Source organism: Nyctibius grandis, chromosome 10 (assembly GCF_013368605.1).
Source record: "Nyctibius grandis isolate bNycGra1 chromosome 10, bNycGra1.pri, whole genome shotgun sequence".
In the NCBI taxonomy this organism is placed as follows: Eukaryota; Metazoa; Chordata; class Aves; order Nyctibiiformes; family Nyctibiidae; genus Nyctibius; species Nyctibius grandis.
Genome location: NC_090667.1, coordinates 26,971,128 through 26,996,479, shown reverse-complemented (window position 1 = coordinate 26,996,479; position 25,352 = coordinate 26,971,128). Strand labels below are relative to the sequence as shown.

The 25,352-nt window shown below is 39.3% G+C and overlaps 1 protein-coding gene across 3 annotated transcripts; it reads right to left on the bottom strand.

Annotated features, from left to right (window-relative positions):
* Positions 1-514: 514 nt before the first annotated feature.
* Positions 515-14,812, bottom strand: CEP15 (centrosomal protein 15). Of its 3 annotated transcripts, none has more exons than XM_068409623.1 (5): positions 14,746-14,812; positions 13,007-13,088; positions 12,147-12,270; positions 7,274-7,348; positions 515-4,568 (listed from the first exon to the last, which is right to left on the bottom strand). In XM_068409623.1, exons 2-5 carry the CDS (start codon positions 13,057-13,059, stop codon positions 4,416-4,418), a joined length of 405 nt encoding a protein of 134 aa, XP_068265724.1. In that variant the 5' UTR covers positions 13,060-13,088; positions 14,746-14,812; the 3' UTR covers positions 515-4,415. The 3 variants fall into 3 exon arrangements, with proteins under 3 accessions (XP_068265724.1, XP_068265722.1, XP_068265725.1); XM_068409621.1 differs by lacking the exon at positions 14,746-14,812 and adding an exon at positions 14,259-14,582; XM_068409624.1 differs by lacking the exons at positions 7,274-7,348; positions 14,746-14,812 and adding an exon at positions 14,259-14,582.
* Positions 14,813-25,352: the final 10,540 nt, after the last annotated feature.

The following is a 25,352-nucleotide window of genomic DNA, read 5'->3' as shown; positions in this document are numbered from 1 at the left end:
TACAACTGGAAGACTACATACGCAGCGGGTACAATTTACGGCATTTTCAAGAGCTGTTTCAGCTCTGTTTAAAAGGAGTAGCAAATTCCCAAATTAAATCTCCCTATTTACGGCAAAGACAGAGTTTCACGCAGCAATAGGATGCACTAAAAAACCATTTTTCCCCACCTGTTTCCTTTTCAAGGGTTTAAGTATCGCTATCCATATCTTGCTAGCAATCACATATCTGAAGTAATTTAGAACACAGTTATTGTGAAACAGTAGGAAGAGTGCAAATAATCGATCTGTGATTGATTACATTTGGATTTTTCAGCAGTAAACTTCAGAGATTCTAATCTTCACTCATCAGATTAACATTTCAGATCAATGTCAGCAGAAAACTGGGGAAAAGAAACATCATACCTAAGCAAAGTATTTATCACTGGTGTACTCAGTGTCCCCACACTTGGCTACAGCACAGGCACCAATTTACATCCAACTCGTACATGCAATTACAACACTGAAATCCAAGACACAGTGACTACAGGATCAAAGTTTTATTTCAGCTGTTACACATTATATCCATGGATTATAATCCTTGAGCAAACAGAATATTACAGTAATGAAGACTTTAGCATTACAAATATGTTAAAACAGCTTGCATTTGGGGTGATATTTAAGGTCAAGTTGTATTTGAACACAACTATTAAAATATTATGAAAATTACCATTATGGAGTAAATAATGTTTTCTTTCAGATGTAACCTCTAAAAGTACATTCCATTTCAAATTTGGTTTTCCTATTTTTCAGTACCAACAAGCTCAAACTGAGCATCTACATCCCTGAACTGCTCTATGTGAATGAAAAAGAGAAGAATGAAGAACTGTAAGCTCAGCCTAAAATCTAGCTCCCAGCTTCTGTGAAAACATGACCCTGAATAAATACAATCAAGAGGATACCATACTAAGTGTCAAACATCACGTGTCTAAACCCTCTTATTATTTCATATGTACTCTCAAATGAAATAATAGGCTTGAGAAAGATTCTGCGGAGTAAGAAATTTCTTATCCTAGGGAAAACTAACATGCTTTCTGCTACTGCCCCCACAGCCAGAATAACTGAGAAAGTAAAAAGCTCGGGAATGTGATGGGAGAGGTGACAAGATGGGTGAACAGGCTGTGCTCCTGGGTTAGTACTGTGGTTACTCATCTGTGCATAAACCTAAAAAAGGATGATTAATTATTTCTTCTTGTAAGATACTAAAAAATTAATATACAAACAGGCAAAACCTTTGCTTTTCCTTACTGCTCTTCTCTCAAGAAGAAAGGAAAAGCACAAGAAGTAACAGGCTCTTAGGACCATTGCAGCTTATATATACATATATTTTTACACAAAAGGGCAAGCAGCAAGTCAAGAATGCAGAGTAACAGGTTAAGTTCTGAGGGAAAAAAAACATTTACCCAAGATGGGTAGGAAATTACATAAGAGAGAGAGATACATAAGGCAATATATATAATACATATTTTACATATATAAAAGCTTGGGATAAGATGGGGTATAACCACATAGAATCAATATGTTTGAAGTAACAGCCTTGACTTGGTGAAGAATACCCATTCAAGATCTCATTCAAAGCCAATATTAAACCGTATCGGTATCAATCAGTTTTGGGCAGTATTTTTAATTTTTGTTTTTTAAACACACTTAGGTTGAACTAACAGTTGCTTTCTCAAATTTGGATCTATAGAAAGGCAAATCGCAAGCTAGCTCAGCCACAGTAAATTAAACTGTGTACTCAACAAATCCAAGTATAACAGGAGATACCATGTAATTATGTTCCCGGCCCCTGTTTGCCCCAAGGTCTGTGCCAAATCAGGAGACGCTGGCTCCTGTACCTTGATGGCCATGCTGTGTCTCCCTGCCCCTACCGTCAGGCTGCTTCGCAGTCATATGCAATTGCATTTATTTATATCAGACCACAGGCCAACATGAAGGCCTTTGTCTCTAAGAGCAGTCACCTACACACATTCCTGCTTTAAATGTTTCTCTTCATTTTATCCTTTTCTGGACATGTTCCTGTATAGTTTTCCATGCACTAGTTGTCCTATTTTTTTTTCCTGCAGCATTGCTGTAGAAACAAATTAATTTCCTTCTTTGGAAAAGAAGATAATTTCATTTTAATCTTAATCTCTTTGCCCGGTAACAACCACCAAATAATCAGAAACACAGTATCTGAACAGTTAACTGCAGCACAAAAAAACAAACTAACTTTGCTTGCAGGTGCCTTTCACAGCACGCTGCGGAATCCTCACCCACCAGCTGCCTCATAGTCCACACACTTCGCTTTCCTTCCAGGGGAATCAAGAGGGGCAAGGAGATAGTAAGCATCTGCATTGTGTCCCAGTGTTTAGGCGGAGTCCAAAGAGATAAAGACCCAGATTACTCACAGGTATAGAGTACTTAGGGGCCCAGATTTTAGTTTAAGTGATTTCCCTTTGGATACAAACACCAGGATGATTCCTAGTCCTTGTTAGCAACTAACTGCTCACCCATCCCTTCATTTTGGGCATCACGGGTAAAAGCTTTTCCCTTCTTGTCTGTTCAACTGGTTCGAATTATTTGCTTTTTAAATTTGAGCTCTACAATTCTAAGAACCATACACATTCCCGATAAATCAGATTGAGAACCACATTGTGATTTTACAGGAGAAAATATTACCAAGTTGTCTTTGTGACAGAACACTGAGTAGGTATAAAATTGCAATGGTCTCTATGCCAGGTTTTTTTTTTAAGCTCTCCGCTTCTACGATGAAAGCCTAATTTGATATTTTTGTAGTTATATAACAGTTCTAATATTTTGTGACATTTTGTATTGTGACACTATAGATGAAATTGTCATCGGACTGACACCCTTTACTGTTTATTCCTTAATTACAACTGTTAACAACACTGCAGAGAAGCGTGCTAATCTGCCATCACATATTATGAAAACAACGTTATTGTTACAAACACCAACACCCACTCAACAGGATATTTCTAAGATGGCAGTTTCTGTAAAAACTTATCAGTTTAATGGACACTTCAATAGAAAAAGTTTTAAATGAACTCTTACTATTCCCATTGAAAACATACAACAATTTTATATTGCAGGTGAAGTTTTGATTTTATTGTGTCAGTGATTCTGCAGCTAATTTAAATTTAGACAAAACTGAGTGCCTGACTTCACAGAGAACAGCATCTGCAGATGTTGGTCTTTAAGACTACCCAGACTTCCTATAGTTTTCAGCTAAAGTTTGTTCTCTAGTTCTGACTGGACCACAAACTCCCCACCAACAGCTAATCAGTGAATAACTTAACTATGTTTAATTAACTAAATGAACACAAGCTTTTTAGTGTACAGATCCAAAGCAGTCAGTACATTTATGAGAAATGTTGCTAAAAAGTACCTCAGTTTCAATAAAAGTCATTAAAACATCCCTACTATCAAAAATATTCTATCTCTATGTAGCATGGAGATGCATAGATCAGTTCACTAGTAGCCTAGCAAAATTTGTAATCATTACATTTTCATATCCTCAAACACTGGCAGAGGTAAATTTTTTTTCTCCTACTTTCAGGTCGGGGGTGGAAGTATGTTGTTGCATATGAAATTAAATTTCAACAATATATTGACTCAAGTCCAGGTTCTTGATCTTAAAAAAAGATTTTTTTCTAGGCTCCCTTTGCTTAGGAAAGGTTAAATTTCTGCAGGCCAAGTCACACACCTGGAAGGATCTTCCACTGAACTGATACTTTAAAAAGCACTGCACTAGAGCAGTGAAATTTTCATACCGAGTTAGCCCACTGTAGAATCAAAACTCACTGATACTGCACCTCTGTAGGAAGAAGCTGAGGACCTGTTCAATGCTGAAAATGAAAATATTGTCTCCTCAACTTCTGCATATGCTGGGTTCTTCTTATGAAGGTTTTTACACAGATTCCTGGTGCTAAACCAAGGCTACTCTGTCTGAGGCAAACAGCCTGCCTCTCCCTGTTACTGCTAAATTCCTCCTTTCTCCCTCATCCACAGAGACATACAGCACAGATGACTGCAGTGAAGAAAGATAATGCATGAATCTGTCTTTACTTATCGCACTTACTTGTAGAAGCAGAGGATTAAAAATAACTTAAAACTCTTATACTGAAAAAGCAATTACCTTGGTGGGTTTCTATACACCAGTGTTTCTTACTTTTGATCCTAAAAGCCCCTTTGAGGATTGCTTCTCTACTACAGAATAAAAATAAAGAATTTTACACAATGTGACAGTGGAAGAACATTATCCAATATAGTTCATTTTCATTTAAATTATTTACATTACAATTCAATGGCATTATATTCTGTTGCCTGATCTGGATGATCGTGTCTGCTTAAGCCATAAATTACAAAACACAATGAAACTAGAGTGTTTGTTTTTGCGAATCTTCTGCTGGGTAGCTTATGTTCTGTTTTGTGGTTTTCATTTTCTTAAAACCAAGAGGAACTTCCGCTCTTCCTAAAAGAAACTGTTCCCACTTGGGAAGAGATTCTTTTATTGATGCCCAATAGAGAGTCTGAGAAAGATACAAGAAAAAGTAAACTTAATCTCAAAATCTGTGTCAGCCTGTTTAAAAACAATATACATATGCAATGCATTATTAAATCTTGCCTTATGAGTGAAGCAATTCAGAAAAGAACAACGCACTTATGCATGGAATTTGAAATCTCTTGTATGACACAAAGTACCAGCCTGGAAAGATTTCACTCCGTAGCATGAACTGTGAAGTGACTGAATGTGCCCTCTTGTGGTAAGCAACAGATTAGTTTAGACCCTCACGGTACCTTTAATAAAATATTTTCCGTGATAATAAACTTCTCCAAAAGCAGCTTTTATATTTAATTATGTATGTTAGTGGAATTTAATTTTGAAGTGGAAAATTGTTTAATGTTATAAACAAGAAGTGCTATGTAAATTGGTTGTCCTAGAAAAGTTTGCAGTAACGTAGTTCAAAATATTTGAGTAAAATTTTAGATGTGATAAATCACTGACAAAGTAATCAGCTCCAGTATTTGGATCACAAATGAAAAAAAATGCTGTATACTTATCCTGTGGTCTAGGAAAACCACTGTGGATTATCTAACACTTTCTCTGCATTACCCTGTGCCTCTGAGTAATAAATTTAACTTCTGTTTCATCTGTGGAATGGACATGCCATTAATCATTTTTGTGTTGGTATCCTAAGGATAACTTTGTCATTTGTAGGATTTTGAAGAAAATTTTAAGTGCCATGTATCTTTTTTTTTTTTCCACAAAATACTGTGATCAAAGAGCAGTACTAAGCCAACACTTAAGTATTTTTAGATATTGATGTCCATTCAGAAAACAGTAATTTTGTAGTAGAGAACTGGTACATACGGTACACACGTATTGACCCTTTTTTCTTTACTTGCTTAAGCATAGAAAGTAGAAGCAGCGTACCACAAAACTGAACATCTCTTTGCAGAGTATTAGATTCCTGGCCAATCATTTTGATCCTTACATGTAACTCAGATATAACTATGGCTCTTGCAGATTTACAAAAATATTGTCTTCAACAGATTTACTCAAAGAATCTTTTCTGACAAGCATATGTGCTGTCACACAAAACTACTCCAACTTAGCAAGCTGGGGATCCATTATAGCCATAACTTTCAAAGTATATTAATACAGACACATATATGGCTGAGTGAAATATGCTCAGAAGTGTTTTGGAACAAAGCACACACAAGAATTTTGTACCACATAAGAAAGTTTTCTTTTCCCACTATTTATAGCACTCTTCTCCAGAAGTACAAAAAAAGCTGAAATAGGATCTTCTCCTTCAAATAGTAACTCTGTTCTCTCTAAAATTCAACCACTGCTGCAGAATGTAGACATTTCTGCAGCCATAAGCAATTGCTCTGCATTCTCCAATTTGTGCAGACTTTGGTCTACATCCCGCAAGCAGCTTAACAGGACAGGGAGAAGCAGTCCAAAACTGATCCAAACAACTCTAGAGGTGCCTGGAAAGTCCTCTAAGAATCTAAAACTACTTCTGGACACAGCTAGAATAGGTTCAATATTAATAGCTTGGCATCTTTCTTAGCATCATTCAAGATGTACAGGTATCCAGGAAAAAATGTACCCTTTTGCTTAAAATCACCCCTCCCCCCAAAAAAAGAAAAATCACTGACTGGGCATACTCAGTGTGCATCCTGTCACAGTGATCAGAGTAGGCTATTTACAAAATGCAATGACAGACAAAAACTTTTAACAGTAACCAGAACAAGAAGTGATGCCTCTCATTTAAATAATAGCCTAAGCATTACAACACTTGCCCAGCAGGTGTGAAACTAATGTACAATACCTTCTCTTCACAGGCTGAGAGTGCTAACATCTATACCTTTCCCCTCCTTTGACAGTGCCCTAGCACACAAACTAGTGTGAGACACTCCCATGTTACTACGCCTGTGGAAACTAAGCCACCATACAATGAAGAACCCACACAGCACTGGTGCAAGAAACACAAGTGGGAATCTGACTCAGTGGCCTCACATTAAACATGTTTAGGTTGCATCAGGAAGAGCTGTGCTCATACTCCTGTTCCCAGGGCTGTTTCTGTCCTCATCATTCTTTCATCACTGCATAATACTGATAAAACAGTCTTGAGACTAGGTAACTAAACCTGTTACATTGTATCAGGAGAATATTTAGTTCTCAGAGGAACTTGCTGTTCAAAATCTTTATCTTTAAATTACATTTTAGGACTGCAGGTTGAGAAGTAAATTCGAGTGTTCCTGCTGTAGCGGTACTTTTCCTAAGCTCCCATACAACCATAAAATAACTCCGAGAAGTAAAAATTTCTCTGTTCATGCTGATAAACTGTTGACCCTGAAATGTAAAGATGACAATCTGTGGCAAACTGAAAATGAGATGACCATATAAAACAAACTAAATAGCTCTGACAAACATAGTAATCTTCTGATATTCACAACATTCATTTTTATATGTGACTTCCTTTTTAAATAGAAGTTTGTACAGATCTGAAAGCTGCTAAATATTTCCACCAGAATGCTCCATAATCTAGGGACCTTGCCCCAGCATTTAGGTTCAGCTTGCTACACAGTACACAGGCCTTTGGCTATACCAGTCACTGGATTTTAAAATCAATTATTTTCACTTTAAGAACATGCTTCAGGGGGGAAAAAAAGCAAAAAATCTGGTAAACAGCAAATAAAAAGACAGAGTTCTAGGACTTACTTCTAACTTAACAGTATCAGGATGTGGAAGTAAATACACTCTTTCTTGCAACTTTTTTTCTGCTGCTTCTATATCCTAAAACACAGGCAAAATTTTAAAAACAAGCATTGGGAACATTAAAAGGAAAATGCACACTCATGTAAAGATATTTAATTAAATGAACTCATTACAGCTAAACAGCATTTAAATCATAACTGTGAAGTTCAAGTCTTTCTGTTTAGTCATTTTGAAATCCAGCTTGTACCAGTAAGACTAACATCCTACAGTTTCTAAATACGTTTGCTGAACCTTCTTGATACAAGAATAAATTTCATGACCACATAAGACTGTTGCTGTAAAACACCATTATTCTTTCTGGACACTAGGGTATATTACAGTTAAATTCTGTTCTCTAAAACTTACAAACGGCGGGGGGGGGGGGGGGGGGGGGGGGGGCGGGCAACAGAATGGTTTTCATCTGTGCTGCATGAAGACTGAAGTATGTATTCTAGCTACTGTAACTGTAAAGTAACTAGGAAAATTATGTGCAAGATCTTTACTCCTCAAGACAAAGATGACTTGCTAATATGCATGCATAACATGTGCACAAAAATGTAGAGCTGCAGCAAGCTGTTCACCAGACAAACTTGGATGACAATGCACCTCACATAGCTTTCTTAAAAAAATCAGTATTTGGGTTTCTGCATGTCCAGTGGATGTGTGCTGGATTCACGAAGGCCTAAATACAATTCTAAAAAAAGAAACCACCAAAAAAGAAGAGCAACAAACAAATCAAAACATCTCCCCAAACTTACCACCCTCCCCCTTTAAAGTTCTGACCCATTCTTGTGGGCTTAGTTCCATACCCAAACATTGAAGAGATTGAGCGGTGGGCAGATGAAGAGAGACAGAAAGGGACGTGGGAGTGGGGTGTGAAGAAGCCAAAGCTGAACAGAGTGGAGGGGGAAAGAAAGTACAGCAGATGGCAGAGTTGGGAGCAGAGAGCGGGTGTGAAGAGTACAACAGAAAAACTAAATGAGAGGAAATTCCCCAAAGGGACTTCCCAAATATTCACCACCACTGCCGCTGACAAGAAGAGTGAGATTCTGGAGGAGCATAGACACAAGAGAGACCAAACATGATTACTCGTATTGAATAATAGCCAATCTGAATACATCAATAAGTAAACAGTGCTCAACTCAAGTTTAGTTTGAAAAATATGATTCAAATTCAGTAGAGTATGATTAACAAAAACAAAAACCAGCTTTACTGTTAGCTGAAGTTCAACTTAGTGATATAGATATGCTCAGTTCATTCAGTTTACAGTATTCATCTTATTTCATTAGTTCCTTTTACAGGATGACTGTATTTTCTTGCACATAATTACAAACCTAATCCAAGCAAAACTGTTCTCCCTTTTCTACAGCAGTGCATACCCTTGTAGGAAGCTAAAGGATGTCTGAGAAAGCAAACTATGCCTCAGATTTCTCAAAATCCTCAGAAGTAGCAAGCAGCTGCCCCTTATTCAGATGAGAAAAGACTAACAGAGGATAAACATAAAGGGGGAATATGAGCAAAGATGGAAGCCATTTGAAGTCACAATGTCAAAATAACAGAGAACAATACAGACTTAACTAACCTAAGCAAGGAATTTCTCTGTTGCACGTACTTAGAACAGATACACCCCAAATAGCACCAAATGAAGCTCATATCAGCACGGCTCAGACCTAGTCTGGAGAAGTTATCACCCTGCTGAAAAGAAGGATCAATCAGTAATATTCACTTCATATTCTTCCATAGGGTTTTCCTCCTTTCTGATTCCTTCTTCCTAATTCCTGCAGGAATTTTCACAGGAAGGAAGAATATCAATCAAGATCATTATTTCTTTATATACTCAGCTAAGTCATTGGAATGTTTATGGTGACAGGAAATGAGTGTCTTTCAGGCAAGAAAGGAGACAGCAGTTGTGCATATATGTTTAGTGGAGAAGGTCACTTAGGCATAGCCTAGATATTGGATGTGTCTTTTTGTTGCTCACTCTAGTTTGTATGTTGTGCAGTCTATTGTCATTCAGAATACTGATTTAATGACAGACAGTGAAAGAAATTTTTGCTGGAAGGTGTAGTATGCTTTAGAAAATAACTGGAACTACTGAAATACTAGATGGCACTTCTTCTATGTCAGTACAACTGGTAATCTTTGGAGGAAAAAGAAATCCCCGTCATCAATATAAAATAAATACATTAGCAGTATAAACTTCTTTCTTTGGTAAAAACAGCAAATCTAATATGTGACGGTACTGAAAAAAGAGAGCATCTTACAACGCTTCCCCTAAAACCACAAGGACTGGAACAAAAGCAATTCAAGACCCTTCCCCAGAGGTAAAATGGAATGCATGACACATGCATCACTTTTAGGGGACCAAATTCAGCTGTCACTTATATTGATATCAGTCTGGCAGAATCCCACTTAAATAATTCTAGAATTACATGCCTGTGAAGGAAAGCAAATTTGGTCTAAATTACCTTCCCAATACTAACTACTATATAGCATATTCTTCATTTTCCATTTCATCTTATAAGCTGTTGCACAGTAACACGTATTTCTAAACACAAGAAATATTACTGACAAACAAATGTCATAAATTAGATTATAAACACTAGTCTAATTTCTGCTTTTATTACGACAACATTATATAAGTACCAAATTATAAAGATTTCCCTAATCTGCAGTCTCCCTCTAAAGACATCAAGGAAAATACTCTGATAAATATGTTAAAATGCTGAACAAGTGCTTATAATGTTAAAATTTCAATTAAAAAAAAAATGTTTAGCTCCGTGCTTCCTACTGATTAGAAAATAAATTAATTTTTAAATGCTTTCCTGTGCATAAATATCAACTAGCACAGAGAAAGAAAAATGTCTTTTGCTATGATCACACACTGAAAACAACTGATTTTGCTTACACGCAGAAAAACAGAAATGCAAATAAAAAAATAACACTTCATCATGTCCATGTATTTTTGAGTAGGCCAAATCAACAACTCTCCACATGGTAACTGTGAAATGTACAGTGCCTGGTATCAGGAACAATATTCTGAAGCTGGCACATTAATCAGTCTTGTTTTCAAGCTTCTCATATATTATTCTGCATAGATTTTTTTTTTTCCTGTTTTCTTCTGTTATCAGAAAGCATCTGCAGGAGTGCATGCCTGTTAAAACTAGTATAAAATTAATAGATTTAAACTGATTTATGCTACTTTATCATGCAACAGAATTTGTTTTGATACATATGTTTTTGCTTTTTTTCCGTACAAACACCAACATTTTTGACACTTGAAAGGAACAATTTTGAGGATGTGACAGAAGATGGCAAATATCTGTTTAACTGCAAAAATATTTACACTCTGTATATATCTGAGCTATTGTTAACATTTCCAATACAACAAGCTTTCAGCATGCAGAAATATACCCTGCATTTATTATGTTCACCTGTGTATGTTAACTGAGAAGGCATTTATAAAATACAAATAATTTTTAAAAAACTATCTTTATGAAATAAAAATCTATTATAAAATGCATATGGAAAATGGGAGTCATAATGGCTGAAATTACTAAATCAATAGAGCATGAACTATGGCGAAAATAAACAAACCATCCACTTCTCCCCAGCCTCCCACTGAAGCACCTACACTTACCTGTACCCACTACAGAGGGGTTTGATTGCCCTAGCCCTGAATGCACCAGTTTACCAGAGTCTAAGTTGAAAAACCTTCCTTGTCACAGAACAGTTAAGAAGGCATCCCTGATTAACTGCTCTGCCTTGCCTGCCACTCCCTAAATATAACTTCCATTTGAATACAAAGAGGGCCTGCAATAGAATTATACCCACCCAAAATGTGAACATTTTAAATCTTAACCAGGCTCTGCATGAAGAAACAAAAAATTTTTGGTGTCACAAATTAACCTTGTAATTTTTCTAGAGTAAAACTTACTGTTTCAATAAACACAATACATGCAAGATGGACCCTTAATAAGAGTTTAAAGAAAATGCACAAAAGGTACATTTTTTTGCTGTTTCCTGAACAACAGGCAAACATTTTTCAAATGCATGCTCATGTCCATGGTCAAGTGCAATCTCTTCAAACTCAGATACCTAAACTAGGGGTTCCAGAAGAGGTTTTAGCATTCCAGTCCCTGACATCTAACCTGTATCTTTTTAATTGCCCATTCTCAGACATCTGCTGAATTTACCTAGGAAACACAAATCTTACCTAAATATGACAACAGGCATGTAGAACAGCTATTAACTTTATTAACAGTATCACCATTAGGAAGAGCCAGAAACACCAAACACTGCTTTTACAGACTTGCAAGTAAGATTCCTGAAGTCACTCTACACCTCCTTATAAAGAAAAACATTAAGCTGAGAACTCCTTGCACAACTTCACACAACCATAGTGGGAGAATAGTTCCTACCCTGGACTAAAAGCATTATAGGCTGGTCAGCCCCTATTTCCAAACACACCCCCGTATCTTGAATCAAAGTGTAAAGGTGCCGTGACTCTTGCCAGACTCTTAAGTTCTCTTAGGTAGACACATACAGCATGTGTTGCATCTCTACGTGTACTTAATGGAAAAAAAAAAAAAAGAAAAAAAAAAAGATAGTAGCAGCTGCCACCACGAGGCTCATGTAAGAAGGGCATGGAAATAGGTAGTGATGCCACCAGATAATAAAGACTTGTCATTTAATACTTTTGGTCAAGTTCCAGAAGAGGGAACTGTATATAGGAGAATTCAAATGATAACTATAGAGCAAACACTTTTTTTTTTAGTTCTCTAAGCTACGTAACCATGACATTTCAATGCGGTTCCTGGTAGTTGCAGAAACTTACATTTAAAAGTGTTGCATTCCTTTTATGAGCTGCATCAGCTGCTTGAGTTTGCCATGTCTTTTTAGTCTTTTTGTCTCCTAGATAAGTCTCCATCTGCTGTAGCAGCTCTGATCTCTGAGACAGTCTACAAAGGAAAACATTTTGCTAAGTGGGTAGAACATTTTGCTCAGGAGCTAGAAAATAACCTTTTTACCTTACCCAGTTTTCTCAAAACTATGGGGCTAATTAAGCCGGCTGTAGGGTGGGTGTGCTGGGGGAGGGAAAAGGTACAGGCAGCCACCACCTGCTGTGCTTGTACGAAGCTATAACATTGCAACCAGCAGTCCTCATATGTTAAGGTGCTTAGAAGCACTGAATCTCCCAGAACAGAAAAGACAGGGTGGGTTGGGGTGACTTGATCCATACTACTCTTGTTCATTGGCAAGTACTAGCTGTTACAAGAAAAGCAGATTTTTCTGAATCATTACTGTATTTGCTTCACAATCTGAGTTTACAGGGCAACAAAGAAGCAATTCTATAATTGAGGTATAGAGCAAGAGAATCCAATTACATTCCCCAAACAGGAATTTAATGGTGACAGGAGGTTAACAATGGAGATCTTAAACCAGTACCACCACTGGAAGTCAAAAAACCTCATCAACCTAAACACCCCTAACGGCAATCAAGGATGCTAATTCCAATAGTTCATGAAGGAAGAGTGCCACCTCCTGGAACACCAACCCCCTGTCAAAATACCACTGTGCTCTGTACAGAGCTCGGATTCACTCTTCACAGGATGGTCCTGTGCAGCGAGGGAGGTCCCGCAAGACCACAACACATACTACTGCGAGGCAGGCCACAGTGCTGAAACAATTACTTACATCTCTTCATGTCTTCTAGCAAGGTGAATCTCCTGAGCCAAATGGGATGACATTTTCAGTTGTTTGCCCCAGTTCTGTCGCTCTATTAAAGGGAAAACAAGTGAAATTAAAATCTTCCAAACACATACATGAACATACACTTTTCAGTATTAAACAATCCCATGTTAACAAGTGGCACACATGATATTTATATATCAGCTATCTACACAAAATCTGCTTATAAATTTTAATATTCACCACAAGACATTGTTACATTATGCTTTGAATACATGCACACAGTACTAATGTTCACAATATGTTTTAGGAAAACACTTCTGAATTCTAATAGTTTATGAGAGAATTAAAATTTGACTTTCAAGTTTACGATTTCGCATTAAGTTTTCTCAAGTTTCAGATGTTTACAACTGCACACACAAACTATGTGTGTGCATTATTTGTGTATACATTTGTGTTTACATTAGTGATTTCTGGCTTTTCTCATGTCACTCTGATCACAGTGTTACACTTGTAAATATAATTTTTAACTACCTCTGACAGATACAGTTCCCTGTTCATAGGAATCTATGGTTAAGTACAGGCATGATTAAACTAAATAACTTAAGCTACTAAACCTGTTTAATTTTTGAGTGCTTGAAAACTTCTTGATCTCGGCTTTTCAGCACTGTAACACAGTACACGATGGAATATACAGCTTAAATTGTTCACATCTTACTGATTTTTTTTGAGATATGAAGGAAACCAACTGCCCACTGCATGCAAATCAAGATCCTACAGCACTTTTCAGAGGCCTGAAAGTGTTTTAGAGTCTAATGCTTTTTCACCTCAGAGATGACTGCATTGTTGTCACATTAAGTAAAATTAAAGAAAATAAAAGAACCCATTACATGTTCACAATGTTGACAGGTGGGAGAACTAAAAGATCTCAAGGCATGAGAACATTAGGAAAGGCCTCCTCTCAGGCAAGAGATTCACACGTACTTTGAAGCAAGTTATTCACATGTGCACTCTAACTTCAGCAGAGCCCGTTTTCCAAGGACGCATGTTTCACCACACTCTGAAAAATATTTCTATGCACCTGGCCTATTGCTAACGCTTTCCCTGTGTTTAACATGGAGCACAGCCCCTCTGTGCTCTTTCCCTCAGCCGGGGAACTTCATGGTGCTCGCAAGACCAGGCAAGATCTCCGCTCACCAGGCAACGCCTTTACGGCACCAGGAGAAACTAAAGCACGGGGAGCGCAAAGAGCACGCACCTCTCTTCGTTAGGGGAGCCTGGCATACGGTAGCAATAAACAGCACCGAGCGTGAGCATCGTCCGCCCGCAGCAGCAGCGCGGGGCAATCGCTTCACACGCAGCTCCCCTGGGTGGCTGCCAAGGCGTGAGGTAAGCCGGGCTGGGCCGCCACAGGCTGGGCCCCCGCAGGCAGCCCCACGCTCAGCCCGTCTCGTCAGAAGCCCCTGGGAGGCACCCAGGGCCGCGGGGCGGCAGGAGGCAGCGGGGACGGGCGCTCCCCCCTCAGGCCGGCGGCCCTTGAAAAGGTGGGAGAGGAGCGGCCGCAGCGCGAGCGCACACAGCCACGGCGGCGCGCGCGAGAGGGCACGCAGCAGCCGCCCTTAGCCCTACCATTGGGAAGGGGGGGGGGGGATGGATCTACGAGCCCGCCGGAATGTACCATTCTGTAGGATTGAGGGAGGAGAAGTCAGGAAATTCAAATAAATGAATACGCAGACCTAGTTTACCTTCGCTTCGCCGGCTTCGAAAAGGAAAGCAACCACCCACCACGGTCTTCACGACGCCTTTAACCTCCCCCCCTCGCTGCCATGGAAACGGCCGGAAAGGAGGAGCCTAGCCGTAGACGCTGATTGGTTCCGTAGCACCCCGGTAGGCGGAATCAGGAGGGGTCGGGATCCGCTTTCTCCACTGGGATTGGAGGAGCGAGACGACGCAGGGCCCAATCACTGCCGGCGGGCAGCCCGGGGCGGGTGGGCGTTCTGGGGTGGGGGCCGTTGTCGCTGAGGGGCTGCCCGTGGGCGGCTGTGGCGGGGAGCGGGGCGGGCGGTTCGGGAACCGGCCGCGGTGAAGTCCGTGGCTTGAACCATCCTCCCCCCCTCTAGATTTGTCAGCCGTTCGGACAAACCGCCTGGGCTTTGCAGACCGAATGCACCGAGCGGGAGCGAACCCGCTCCCAGTCGCGCTGGGCTGTCGCTGAGGGCGGGCGCGCGTTGCCTGGTCTGGGCCCTGCCGGGGTCTGCTCGTCCCCACGCCGCAGCGCTCCCTCGTGAGGCGGCCTTCCGTGCGGTGCCGACTGTTCCTTGCCCACGCGAGGCCCAGCGTGGCATTGCTGGCACGGGCAGCGCGCCGTGACCGCCAGCCGGGCTCCTCAGGGTCTGCGAGCCCTGCGGTGTGACCTTGCCCTCGGTACTCGGGAGCAGAACTTCCAGGCCTCAAAGCTGAAGAGTCACCGGGGCTGACTCAGGCCCTTTAAAGTAAAATTGTTATCCAAATGTTCTTCAAAAAAAGCCACAGTTTACCCACTTTTTGTGAATGTTTTGTCCTTCGCAGAAAACATAAACCAATTCTAAGCTAAATGCAGCTGAAAGTTCATTTTTCTTCATTTTTGTCATTGTTGCCTGATAGATCTATGCACATTTGCAGCTGCAGGTGATTTCTAAAAGCTGCTCTAAAAGAGCTTGTCTTCCCTGTTTCTAAACATTCTCTGATCCTAGTGTTTAAGATGCCTCATCACGAGCCTTTCTTACTGCTCATCAGAACGTTTTTCTTGTGATTCTTCAGCTCTTTATCTTTTCCATTTTTTTTTCTTCTCTGATTTTATATTTCTGCAACAAACTCATATTAATTCACTTCATAACATATAATTAAATAGAAGTTCTTTAATGTACTTGTCAACTTACCCCTGCTTATTGCAGCAGTCAGGATATATAGTACTTAAAAATCTCATTTTTATTTTTTTTTTGCCATTGTGACTTAAAGATGAGACTTTCCAATAAATGATATGGAGAAATAGGAGTCTGTCCTTATTTCTATTGGTGTGAAAAGCTAATGGTTATGGTCTCACTAAATTTAACGGAAAGCCTAAGTGTTTTGCATATTCTACTTTGAGCTACACCAGTTCTCTTTAATGGCGGTGATCTTTCTTGTAGCATTTAATGAATTTCGGAGAGAATAGAGACAAATTGAAGTTTGGTTTACATAAAGCATTATATATCCCATTTGTGGAGAGAATGCAAAGAGCATTTTAGTTAAGCTACAGCTACTATCAATTGTTCAGTGTTGCGGAAAGAGAGACAGGAGGGAAACTGTAATTTCTTAATGACTGCTTTATGTGACAGTGGATGAAGCACTCTGTAAGTTCATAGCTAATGAGCTATAAACTCTGCATTTAGTTTTTCAGTATTAATGTTCTTTTTTCATTAGAGAGCAACCTAACCTAGATCAGTTCCCAACTTGTCAAGAATATAAGCTTTAAACTTCTTTTTTTTAAAAAAAAAAGACTGCTTGTAACAGCCAGAAATCCCCAACAGCAGGCTGTTTGGAATAGGTGTGCCCTGTATCTGCGAAGCGCTCACGATGAAGTCAGTGAGGGTTGTTGCAGAAACAGGGCTTTATAGGTAGGAGTCACTTCCAATGGGAAAGGCATTCTCTTGCATAACTTAATACACTACCATCTAATTGTAGCGTGCTCTATAGCATGTCATCTGTCATCCCCCTGCCCAGTTTCCAGTTATACCATGCATCTTACAGAAAAAAAAAATTGAAGTTTTTTTTATATGTGTGTGTCTTCATTAGGTACTTCTATTCTGTGTAAATTTACTGGTGGATCGCTGGTATAAAAACTTGAAAAACTGGATACAAGTGAGACCCTGTGATCTGTATTTACTGCCCAGTTGTGCCAGTATGACCCAGCGTACAGCTCACCACCAGAGTAGTCTCTCTGTTGCTCGGTCGCAGTCTGTAGTAGAAGTATTATGCATGTGACTGTGTACTCCGTGAGTACCTAAATGCGGATTAAGGATTTACTGCTAGCACTGAAATATGAGCGTTATGACCCTAGGTTTTTCTTTACCCTGCAATTTGGTTTTACTCCGAAAATTTAGGAGAAAAGGGTTTTTCTGAGCGAGACTGGTGAATTGTAACACTAGGTGGCACTTAAACACAGCTAACAAAGCCTTTTAAATCCTGCAACACACAGAAACAGTCAAACACATTCTGTTCTAACATGCAGTTAATTATATCCTCAAAATGATGTCTTGGATTGATATTACTAAACAAACATGTATAAAATGTAATTACAGACAAGTGAAATAAATACTGTAGGCTTATAATTGCAAGATATGTTTTTTGCTTGTAATATGCTACACACCTGTGCATAGTTTATATAGCTAGTATTTTATTTTGTCATTTTTACTAACATTTAGAATGGCGTAATTTAGCTTTATGTGCTTTTATTTACTGGTACCAATTTTTGCCATATGTCAGTTTTTAAAAAATTGAATGCTTTTATCTATTGGGATTTTAAACCAGGAGTATTTCAAAGGGAAAACAATAAGAAAGGAGTTTTTTATATGAAACTACTTCAAAACTTTTTTAAAAAAATGCATATGTTTTAGGGTTTTTTCTAATTGCTTTGCTTTCATCTTTCTTTACTCGCCTTTTGGAGGTACATCTCTGTTGCTATAGTAGCTTAATATCCACCTGGAGGTCCAAAGTCTATCTGTTCATGAACATTTCTTAAGTGATACCATTGGCAAAACATACCAGGCCTACGGGACAGTCTAAGAGCCGTGAAATCCCATCAGAGCAGCTTGTGGCCATCACCTTGGGTTCTCGCAGTTCTTCCTATCAATCAGCTGCAGAAGTGGTGGGCAGCATTTCAATCAACTGCACAAGCACTGTGCGAAGCTGCTTTAAGTTACAAGCTAAAAAGGCAAAGGCGTGCAAGGAAATGTCCTCCCAGTGCAGGAGCAAGCGAACAAAGCATCAAACCTAAAAAGTGCAAAAATGGCCTTCTGGTTCCTCTTTCCCTTAAATTCCAGTATTCAGGGAGTTGCTTTCAACATCACTGTTGGCAGGTCCCATACTGTTCTCTGTTCAGGGTTACAAATAGTTGTCTTCTCTGTGGTAGTAAGATTAGAGCTGAGATGAAGCTCATAAATGGTAGGACACCCCAACAACACGTTCCTGTATTTGCATTTTGTTATTTGGCAGCTGAAGACGTGTATTTGGTGTAGGAAAAACTGGTACACATGTGGAAGGCACACTTTGTTGGAAAAAAATTGCCAATGCATTACTGTATGCTTAGACAAACTAATGTGAACAATCTGTGCATGCTTGTCGGAAGTGCCCCCAGACACCAGGTGAACCAGAACCCAAACAACAGACCAGGATGGGCTGAGCACCCATCAGCCAGTGCAAAAATAGTTGTCCAAACTAGAGACAGTTGGGTAAAGTTCAGAAGAAGAGTTGGAAGACCTATGTGAAGAGGAAGCACCAACAGTTGTGAGTGTGCGGGCACAGAGGTGGTGGAACTCCGACTGGTTTGTGTGCCTATGAAAGTGTGGTATAGAACGGTGGATCAGGACAGACCAAACTCTGTCCAACATCAAAGAAAAAATAATGGTTGTGGTAGAAGGACATAAGGAAGAGAATATTTTCTTTATGCTTCAAGTAGAGATAAAAGCCTGATAAATAGGACAAAGCTAAGGAAATCAGTATTCAGCTGCAAATTTTTTTTTTTTTTTTTTTTTTTTTGCTTTTGAGAAAGATCCTTTTAGATTCTGGAACAGTCTGCCCAGGTAGTAGTAGATCTAGCTGTGAAATATAAACTAGCCTAGACAACACTTGAGACAGTTTACTGATACACCCATTCAGTATCATCAAGGGGATACATGCCCTGACAGGTGCTTTCCATCAGTAGTTTCTATGGCATAGCTACTTATTTTTGAAGATTTCTAGAAAATAGTTTGGCCCTTGAGTAATTGCATTCAGCCTTCTCTTGAAAAAAAAAAAAATACAGGCCTCGACTGACTTTAACAGAAGTACAGGTAGTAGAATGTTTTACAAGTAATTATAAAAACTATTTACAGTAATTAGCTTGAATCTAATTGCTTCCCAGCATGTTAGGATAGTAAATTACAGCTTTATTTCAAACAACTCCTGTTGTCTGTTTTCCCTAAACTGAACACAGGAAACCCAATAAAAACAAACACCTGGAGAACCACCGTTCTAGCTCCTGTTTGAAGTATGTCGAATGGGGATGCTTGGCTTCTTACAAGCAACACTCTACTTACCCGTGTAGACTGCATCTTTCTTCCTTTGCGCACTGAGAACGTACTCATGAGAGCAACACGAGGACGCATGTGAGCAAGGGGGACAGAAATAAACCTTTTGGCTCTGAAGTGAGAGAGTCATATCAGGTGTTTTATACATGAGAAGGCTGATTTTTCTAGGCTCCCTCCCTAATCAGTGCAGAGGGATAAGCTCTCCTTGGCAGTGATGCAGAGCGTGGTGCTGAGCATTTGGAGTTGCTCTGAAGGACCAGAGGTGTCTGTCTCTATGGGCTGTATAGGGAGCTTTGAGAAACTGGCTTCCTCAGATGGGTGCCTGTAATTATGTACCTGATGAGTGTCCGACCATCTGCTTCAAAATCAACCACGCTTATGTCTGTCACACTCTTGTGGAGGTTCACTGGGCTTCCTCAAGGCTGATCCTGCCTGCCACGCAGACAGAAAGCCGGTCAGATTTGGCCTGATTTGAGGTTCGTATCTGAAACTGTATCAAGTTTACTGAGGAGCGAGTCAGTGCCTGCCAGTTCATGTGAATCCCATCACATGCAGGCACTGCTGGTTATTTAAACAGTCTACCAACTGCTTTCCTGCACTGCTTTGAACGGACCCGACTAACTTTGTGTCTGCTCTTGCTCTGGGATACAACCACCTCCAGTTGTAGTCCATTTGCACTGGGTATACAAGTCATCTTATAACTTTTATCCAGTGTAAGTAAGTAATGTTATTGCCATCTGGTTTTACATTAAAATTGTCTTATTCCATAACAATGATATATCTACAGAAGAAAAAGTACTTTGAATTTTAATATATGCATTTATGTGACTGTCAAGATGCTTGACATTAATAGCTTGACTTCCACTGTAAGCAGAGGTAGAAGAAATAACACCACCTTCACAGTTCTGGCACAGTTTCCTTATGAGCTGAATTCTCAGCCCATAGTTTCTGTCTCTGGTTTTTGCCATACAAACCTGAGCAGGAGTGTTCTATTTTTTATTTCAGTTTAGATTTTGAATGCCTTTATTATGAGTTTCTTCAATCCCTGAGAGAAATTAGAGAGGCAACAGTGCTTCTCTTATTGCGTAACACCAACATTTATTGACAATAAAAATAACTGAACTTGTACAAGAAGCCAGTTTCTAATAAAACCTTTTACTAGGTTGTTGTTATGAAGGTTCAGCTTTTCATTTTTTACAAAAACCCCACTCTTTTTAAAGAAAGGTCAGTCAATCTTTTTAGAAAGATTTAACAAATGACTTTTCCCCCTTTACCAAATTTAGTCTTTTGTTGAATAGTTTCAGTTCCTATTAAAGCTTCACAAAAATGTACCTTCTATTATATTTCTTCTAATAGGTTTCTCAGCCTTATAACTATAATAAATTTGTCAGTCTAGCTTCACTGAACACTGGACTTGAAAATCCTACCACAACAGATTATAAATATAACCGTTTCTAAACCCTTTCAAGAAGTTTTACCCTTTCTTTCAACACATTTTATGTACTCAGAAATTCAGTGAAAATAACCTTTCAGAGTCATTCTTTAAACTCTCTTTCTTGGTGATAGCACAGTCGAGTCATTTGATCAGTCAGTCAGAAAACCCGAGTTCTGTTCCCATCTCTGCCAGGGTGGATTCATGGTCTGAACAATCTTGCTTAACGCCAATGTTTTTTTAAGTGTTCATTCGGAGGAAATGACCAGCTTGACCCATACAGGGCCTGATTTTCAGAGTAGCTGAGTCCTCAGAACTGCAATTTAAATCATTTTAAGCGGTGCCCTTAGCACTGCTAAAAAAAAAAGATGTCTAATGGCATCTTGTTAGGTAACCAGAAATGAAGACCCTCAAAAGTAGCTTTTATAGCAGATTTTAAAAGATATGCAAATATTCTTTTTTTGACTAGTCTCTTTCCTCTGTTTTGCTTCTGTGAAATTTGGTTGTTGGTTTTGTTTTTTTCTTTTAGGAGAGAAGTTACTTTTTTTTTTAGAAACACAAAATACTGTTTTGATAAATAATTCTCTTCAGGACATGTTTTAAAGTTTGAATGAATGTAAACAGAATGTAACAAGACCTTTAGAACATTAATAACCATACTAAAAGCACAGAAGCAAGCAGCATGGTCACATAAATCTAAGAAAAGCAAACAGAATCTAAATATCTCAAGCCCTGTGTCATAAAATGAATCAACTTTGCTTTATAACACTGTGTAAAGAATAAATAGCAAAGCGTCGTATTCGCTTTGAATGGAATGAATGGGAAGGAAAAAGAGGCAAGGCTTATGTAAGTAGTATAAAACCTTAATTAATAAATACTTCCAAGGGACACAAATAATCTGCACTAATCCCAAATTAGAGCACATACTCTATCCTTTAATTTAAACCCCCTTCTCTGGTTTACTGATAACCAGCAAATGGAGGAAAAGATGGACTACCTCACCCCTCTCCTTTTGAGAGAATTGTTCAGCTGAGCTTGCAAGCCTGTTATGGGTCATTCTATTTATTTGACCACTTCTGATGGTTGTGGTGTGTTTCTGGTCACCTGAGTTCAAGAAAAATGGAGAGAGATAGAAAAAGCTTTTAGGATGCTCAAGATAGTGGAGCGAGCTTGTTTTGTAAGAAAAGATTGAAATTGTTTTCTACTAATATGTGAGTAGTGTTAACAGCAGAGAAAAAGTTTTTTAAGCAAAAAGATAGAGCTAGCAGAAGGAGAAATGGATGTAATGAATAAACCTTCTCTTGAACAGGGAAGCGTGAGGAAAGTGCTTAAGCATCAGAGAAGTGAACTTCTAGGACAGCCTCCTAGACACAATAGAGGGGGAGGGAGAGCAAGAAAACGGATTCATTTTAACACAGACCTTGATCAGTTTGTGACTGGGAGTCTGCGACGTGCCTTTCTGCATGACCTTCAGAGGGAAGCCTGACTTGCAGAGCCTTCCCAATGGCAAGTCTTTCGTAGCAGCCATGTTCTGCTGAGCGGTGCTGGGAAATTCCAGAATCACGTCACCAGCGTCAGTATTATGCCAGTCATCTTTGAGAGAAAACTTGGAAATTAAAACTCCAGGTCACCTGCTGCTCTATGCCTCTGGCTATGAACAGTATTGGAGAGGGGAAATCGGCAATAAACCATGTGATGCAGAACTTGTGCAGTCTGCTTGGCTTTGCCTGCCAGCCAGCCTGCTGGTGGTTGACACCAATGCTGTGTGGGTGTGTAGAGTATTGCTAGACCATTCAGGCATTGGAAGGAGAATGTTTTTAACAAAATATCTCCATGTTGTGAAGATCTTTCTGTCTGTGTAGGCTTCCTAATGTAAACTTCTATTTGCTGTGATCTCACTATGAGCTTTATGTTACAAAGTCCTACATGACATTATTTGTAGTTGGCTGTTTGTCTGAACCTATTTCATAGCCTAAGGCACAGAAAGGCAGGTGAATTTAAGTTTTAGCTTTCAAGTTGGTTTTCAAATGCTGTCAGTTTAAAATATTAAAATAACAGCAAGTTCTGACAACATTCTGAGATTTTTCTTGCCCAATTGACTGACGTTACTGAGCAGGGCTCTATTTGTGATCAGAGTTATGGACAGCACTATAAAGTCCGGGCTTTAAAATAACCGGGCAAAAAATGTCAGTGCTGCCATTGATGTGAAAAGGGTCCACGCTTGGTTTTCTGTCATTTATGTTTCAGCTTAGCAATAATGTAGTAAAGGAGATTTTCTTTGGAAAGATGAAGCAGTAAGTTCAGTAAGAAATATGGGAAAAGAAATACATTCCAAGGAATGAGAAAATTACTTTCCTTAGGGAGTATGTTATTTTCTTCATGAAACCATATCACAGAAGGGTATCAGTTGATGGCTAGATCTTCAGTTCCTGAAAATGGACATGACTCTGGCAAAAGCTGTAGAGATACAGCAGTTTATATCAGCTTTTTAAACAGCATATTTTTCTAATGAAATGAGGCTTCTGAAGTCAGGCTCTGTGTGTGTGTGAATGTACCTATGCACGTGTGCGTGCACAGATCTTTCATGTCTCTTTTTTCAGTAATTTTTGAAGTTGACCAGTTGCAACCAAATTCAACACCAAGGTTACTAGTCCCAAAGACATTGCAGTTCTAAAAGTTTTGTGAAAATTGATGGCTATTCAGAGACAAAGAAGGGCTATAGGAGAGCGTATCACCTGCTAGATGTCAGAGGGTCCATGTAGGATTTTTTCCTACCAACTCAAATCCACAGGAAACCAGGCTCCTTGGTTCTGTTATCACAGAGCTGCTAATCTACTTACAATTTTTCTGTTTTTAAAACAAATGAAATGAAACCATTTTATATAAGCAATCAAGTGACCTGTTGCTAAAATATGGACTGCTGTATAAATCAAGCCGTTAGTGAGATGCCCTGAATTTCCTCTCTGGAAGTGGCTCTCTGTAATTGGCTAATCTCTTACAATAATTTGTGATACCTTTTTACACATTGTGCCAAGTGGAATAATCAAACAGGGCTGATCAAAATTATGCTTCCCCAGTTCTATTTAAAAAATGTAGTTCATAACTTTTATATACTTTGAATTGGCTTAGATTGTTACAGACTCAGAGAAGGGACTGTTGTCTCTGTACTAGAAGACGCATAGCCAAGTGAAGAAATGGTTATTAGTCTCTGTTCATGTATGAGAGACTGTGGGTGTTATCTGTAGGAAAGATCATGAAAGCGTTGTCAGGACCCACAGCCTAAATCCTACAGAGCATGCTGAAGGTAGCAAGGTACGTCACTGCAAGGTGCTGAAGGAATCTCCCAAAAATGTCATCTCTGGCAGTAAAGGATTGTTTTCAGTGTAACCTGAGTATCATTTATCAAGCATTTTTGGATGCTAGAGGAGTTATTTCTGGGGCACATCTCCCACTGTAGATATAGCATAGAATTAAGAGTAACGTTCATTTAAAATCAGAGACTAGATGAAGAGAAGAAACTATAGGAATTCATTCTGAAAGTGAACTGAGTATTTTTAAAAAAATAAAGAGGCAGTTAATTTGGGACAGTAAAGCTGGAATTATACAAGTCAGGAACTATTCAGTCACTGAGTCTTTTTAGAGATGCGCTATGAGAGAGAATCAAAGTTAACTAGTAAAGAGAAATTTTAAAGGACTTCAGCTCTACGGCACTGCTTTTGGCTCTTCAGCTAAGTGCTCTTCTATGTGCCTTCAGTCTTAGCCTGTGGGATGGTAGGAGTGGAGAAGAGCACACACACCAAACCAGCTGCCCACGCCAATAGCCACTACCCATGCTGACCAGAAGCTGCAGCTGGTGACCCACTTTGTCGTTCCACACCATCTCACACTAGTGTCTGTGTGTGTGATAAAACCAACGTATTGATCTTCATCCTTTTTTTGTGCTCTGCATAATACCCAAACGAAGGGAAACCTTAAAGGCTAACAGCCACCAGTACAATGTACAGCAGGATGTACTTGGGACCACAACTTGAGGAGCCTGTGGCCAGGCAATCCCTGTTCCTCCGTGAGGGTCTGCAGAGCTGAGTGTGTGACCCCAGGCTGTGTGGCAGTGTCAGGAGCAGCTCTCACCATGCACTGGAACCAGCAGAATTCGCTTCTTTCAGCTAAGAGAGCATTAATTGATAGTGTTTAGAACAGGGCAGAGAGGAAATATCCATCTAAGGATGTGCTTTCCACCTAGTTTTAACCCCTCACTCCGTTCTTCCAAGCTGAGGTGCTTTTACCACAGAACCTAAGTGCTCCTCTCTCAGCCTGATAATTAACCCTCTATAAGGAATTATCTTTTAACGAACTGTGTGTTTGCAAAGCCACATAAGTTCTGAGAAAAAAAAAAAAGAAGAGGTTTTCTTTTCCCCCGTAGTTTGTTGAGAGTGCGTGTTTGTTTGTTTGGTCTCATTGGCTATGCTTGCAAGACTATGAGGAAATAAAATGCTTGGAAGGCTGGGAAGTTATGATAACATATGCTTTCCTTCTCATCATCTTCTTGGTGTAGTCTGTGTTTAGATTTCATTCACTTGCTTATAAAAAAGCAATTGGATTAGTTTTAGAAAATGAC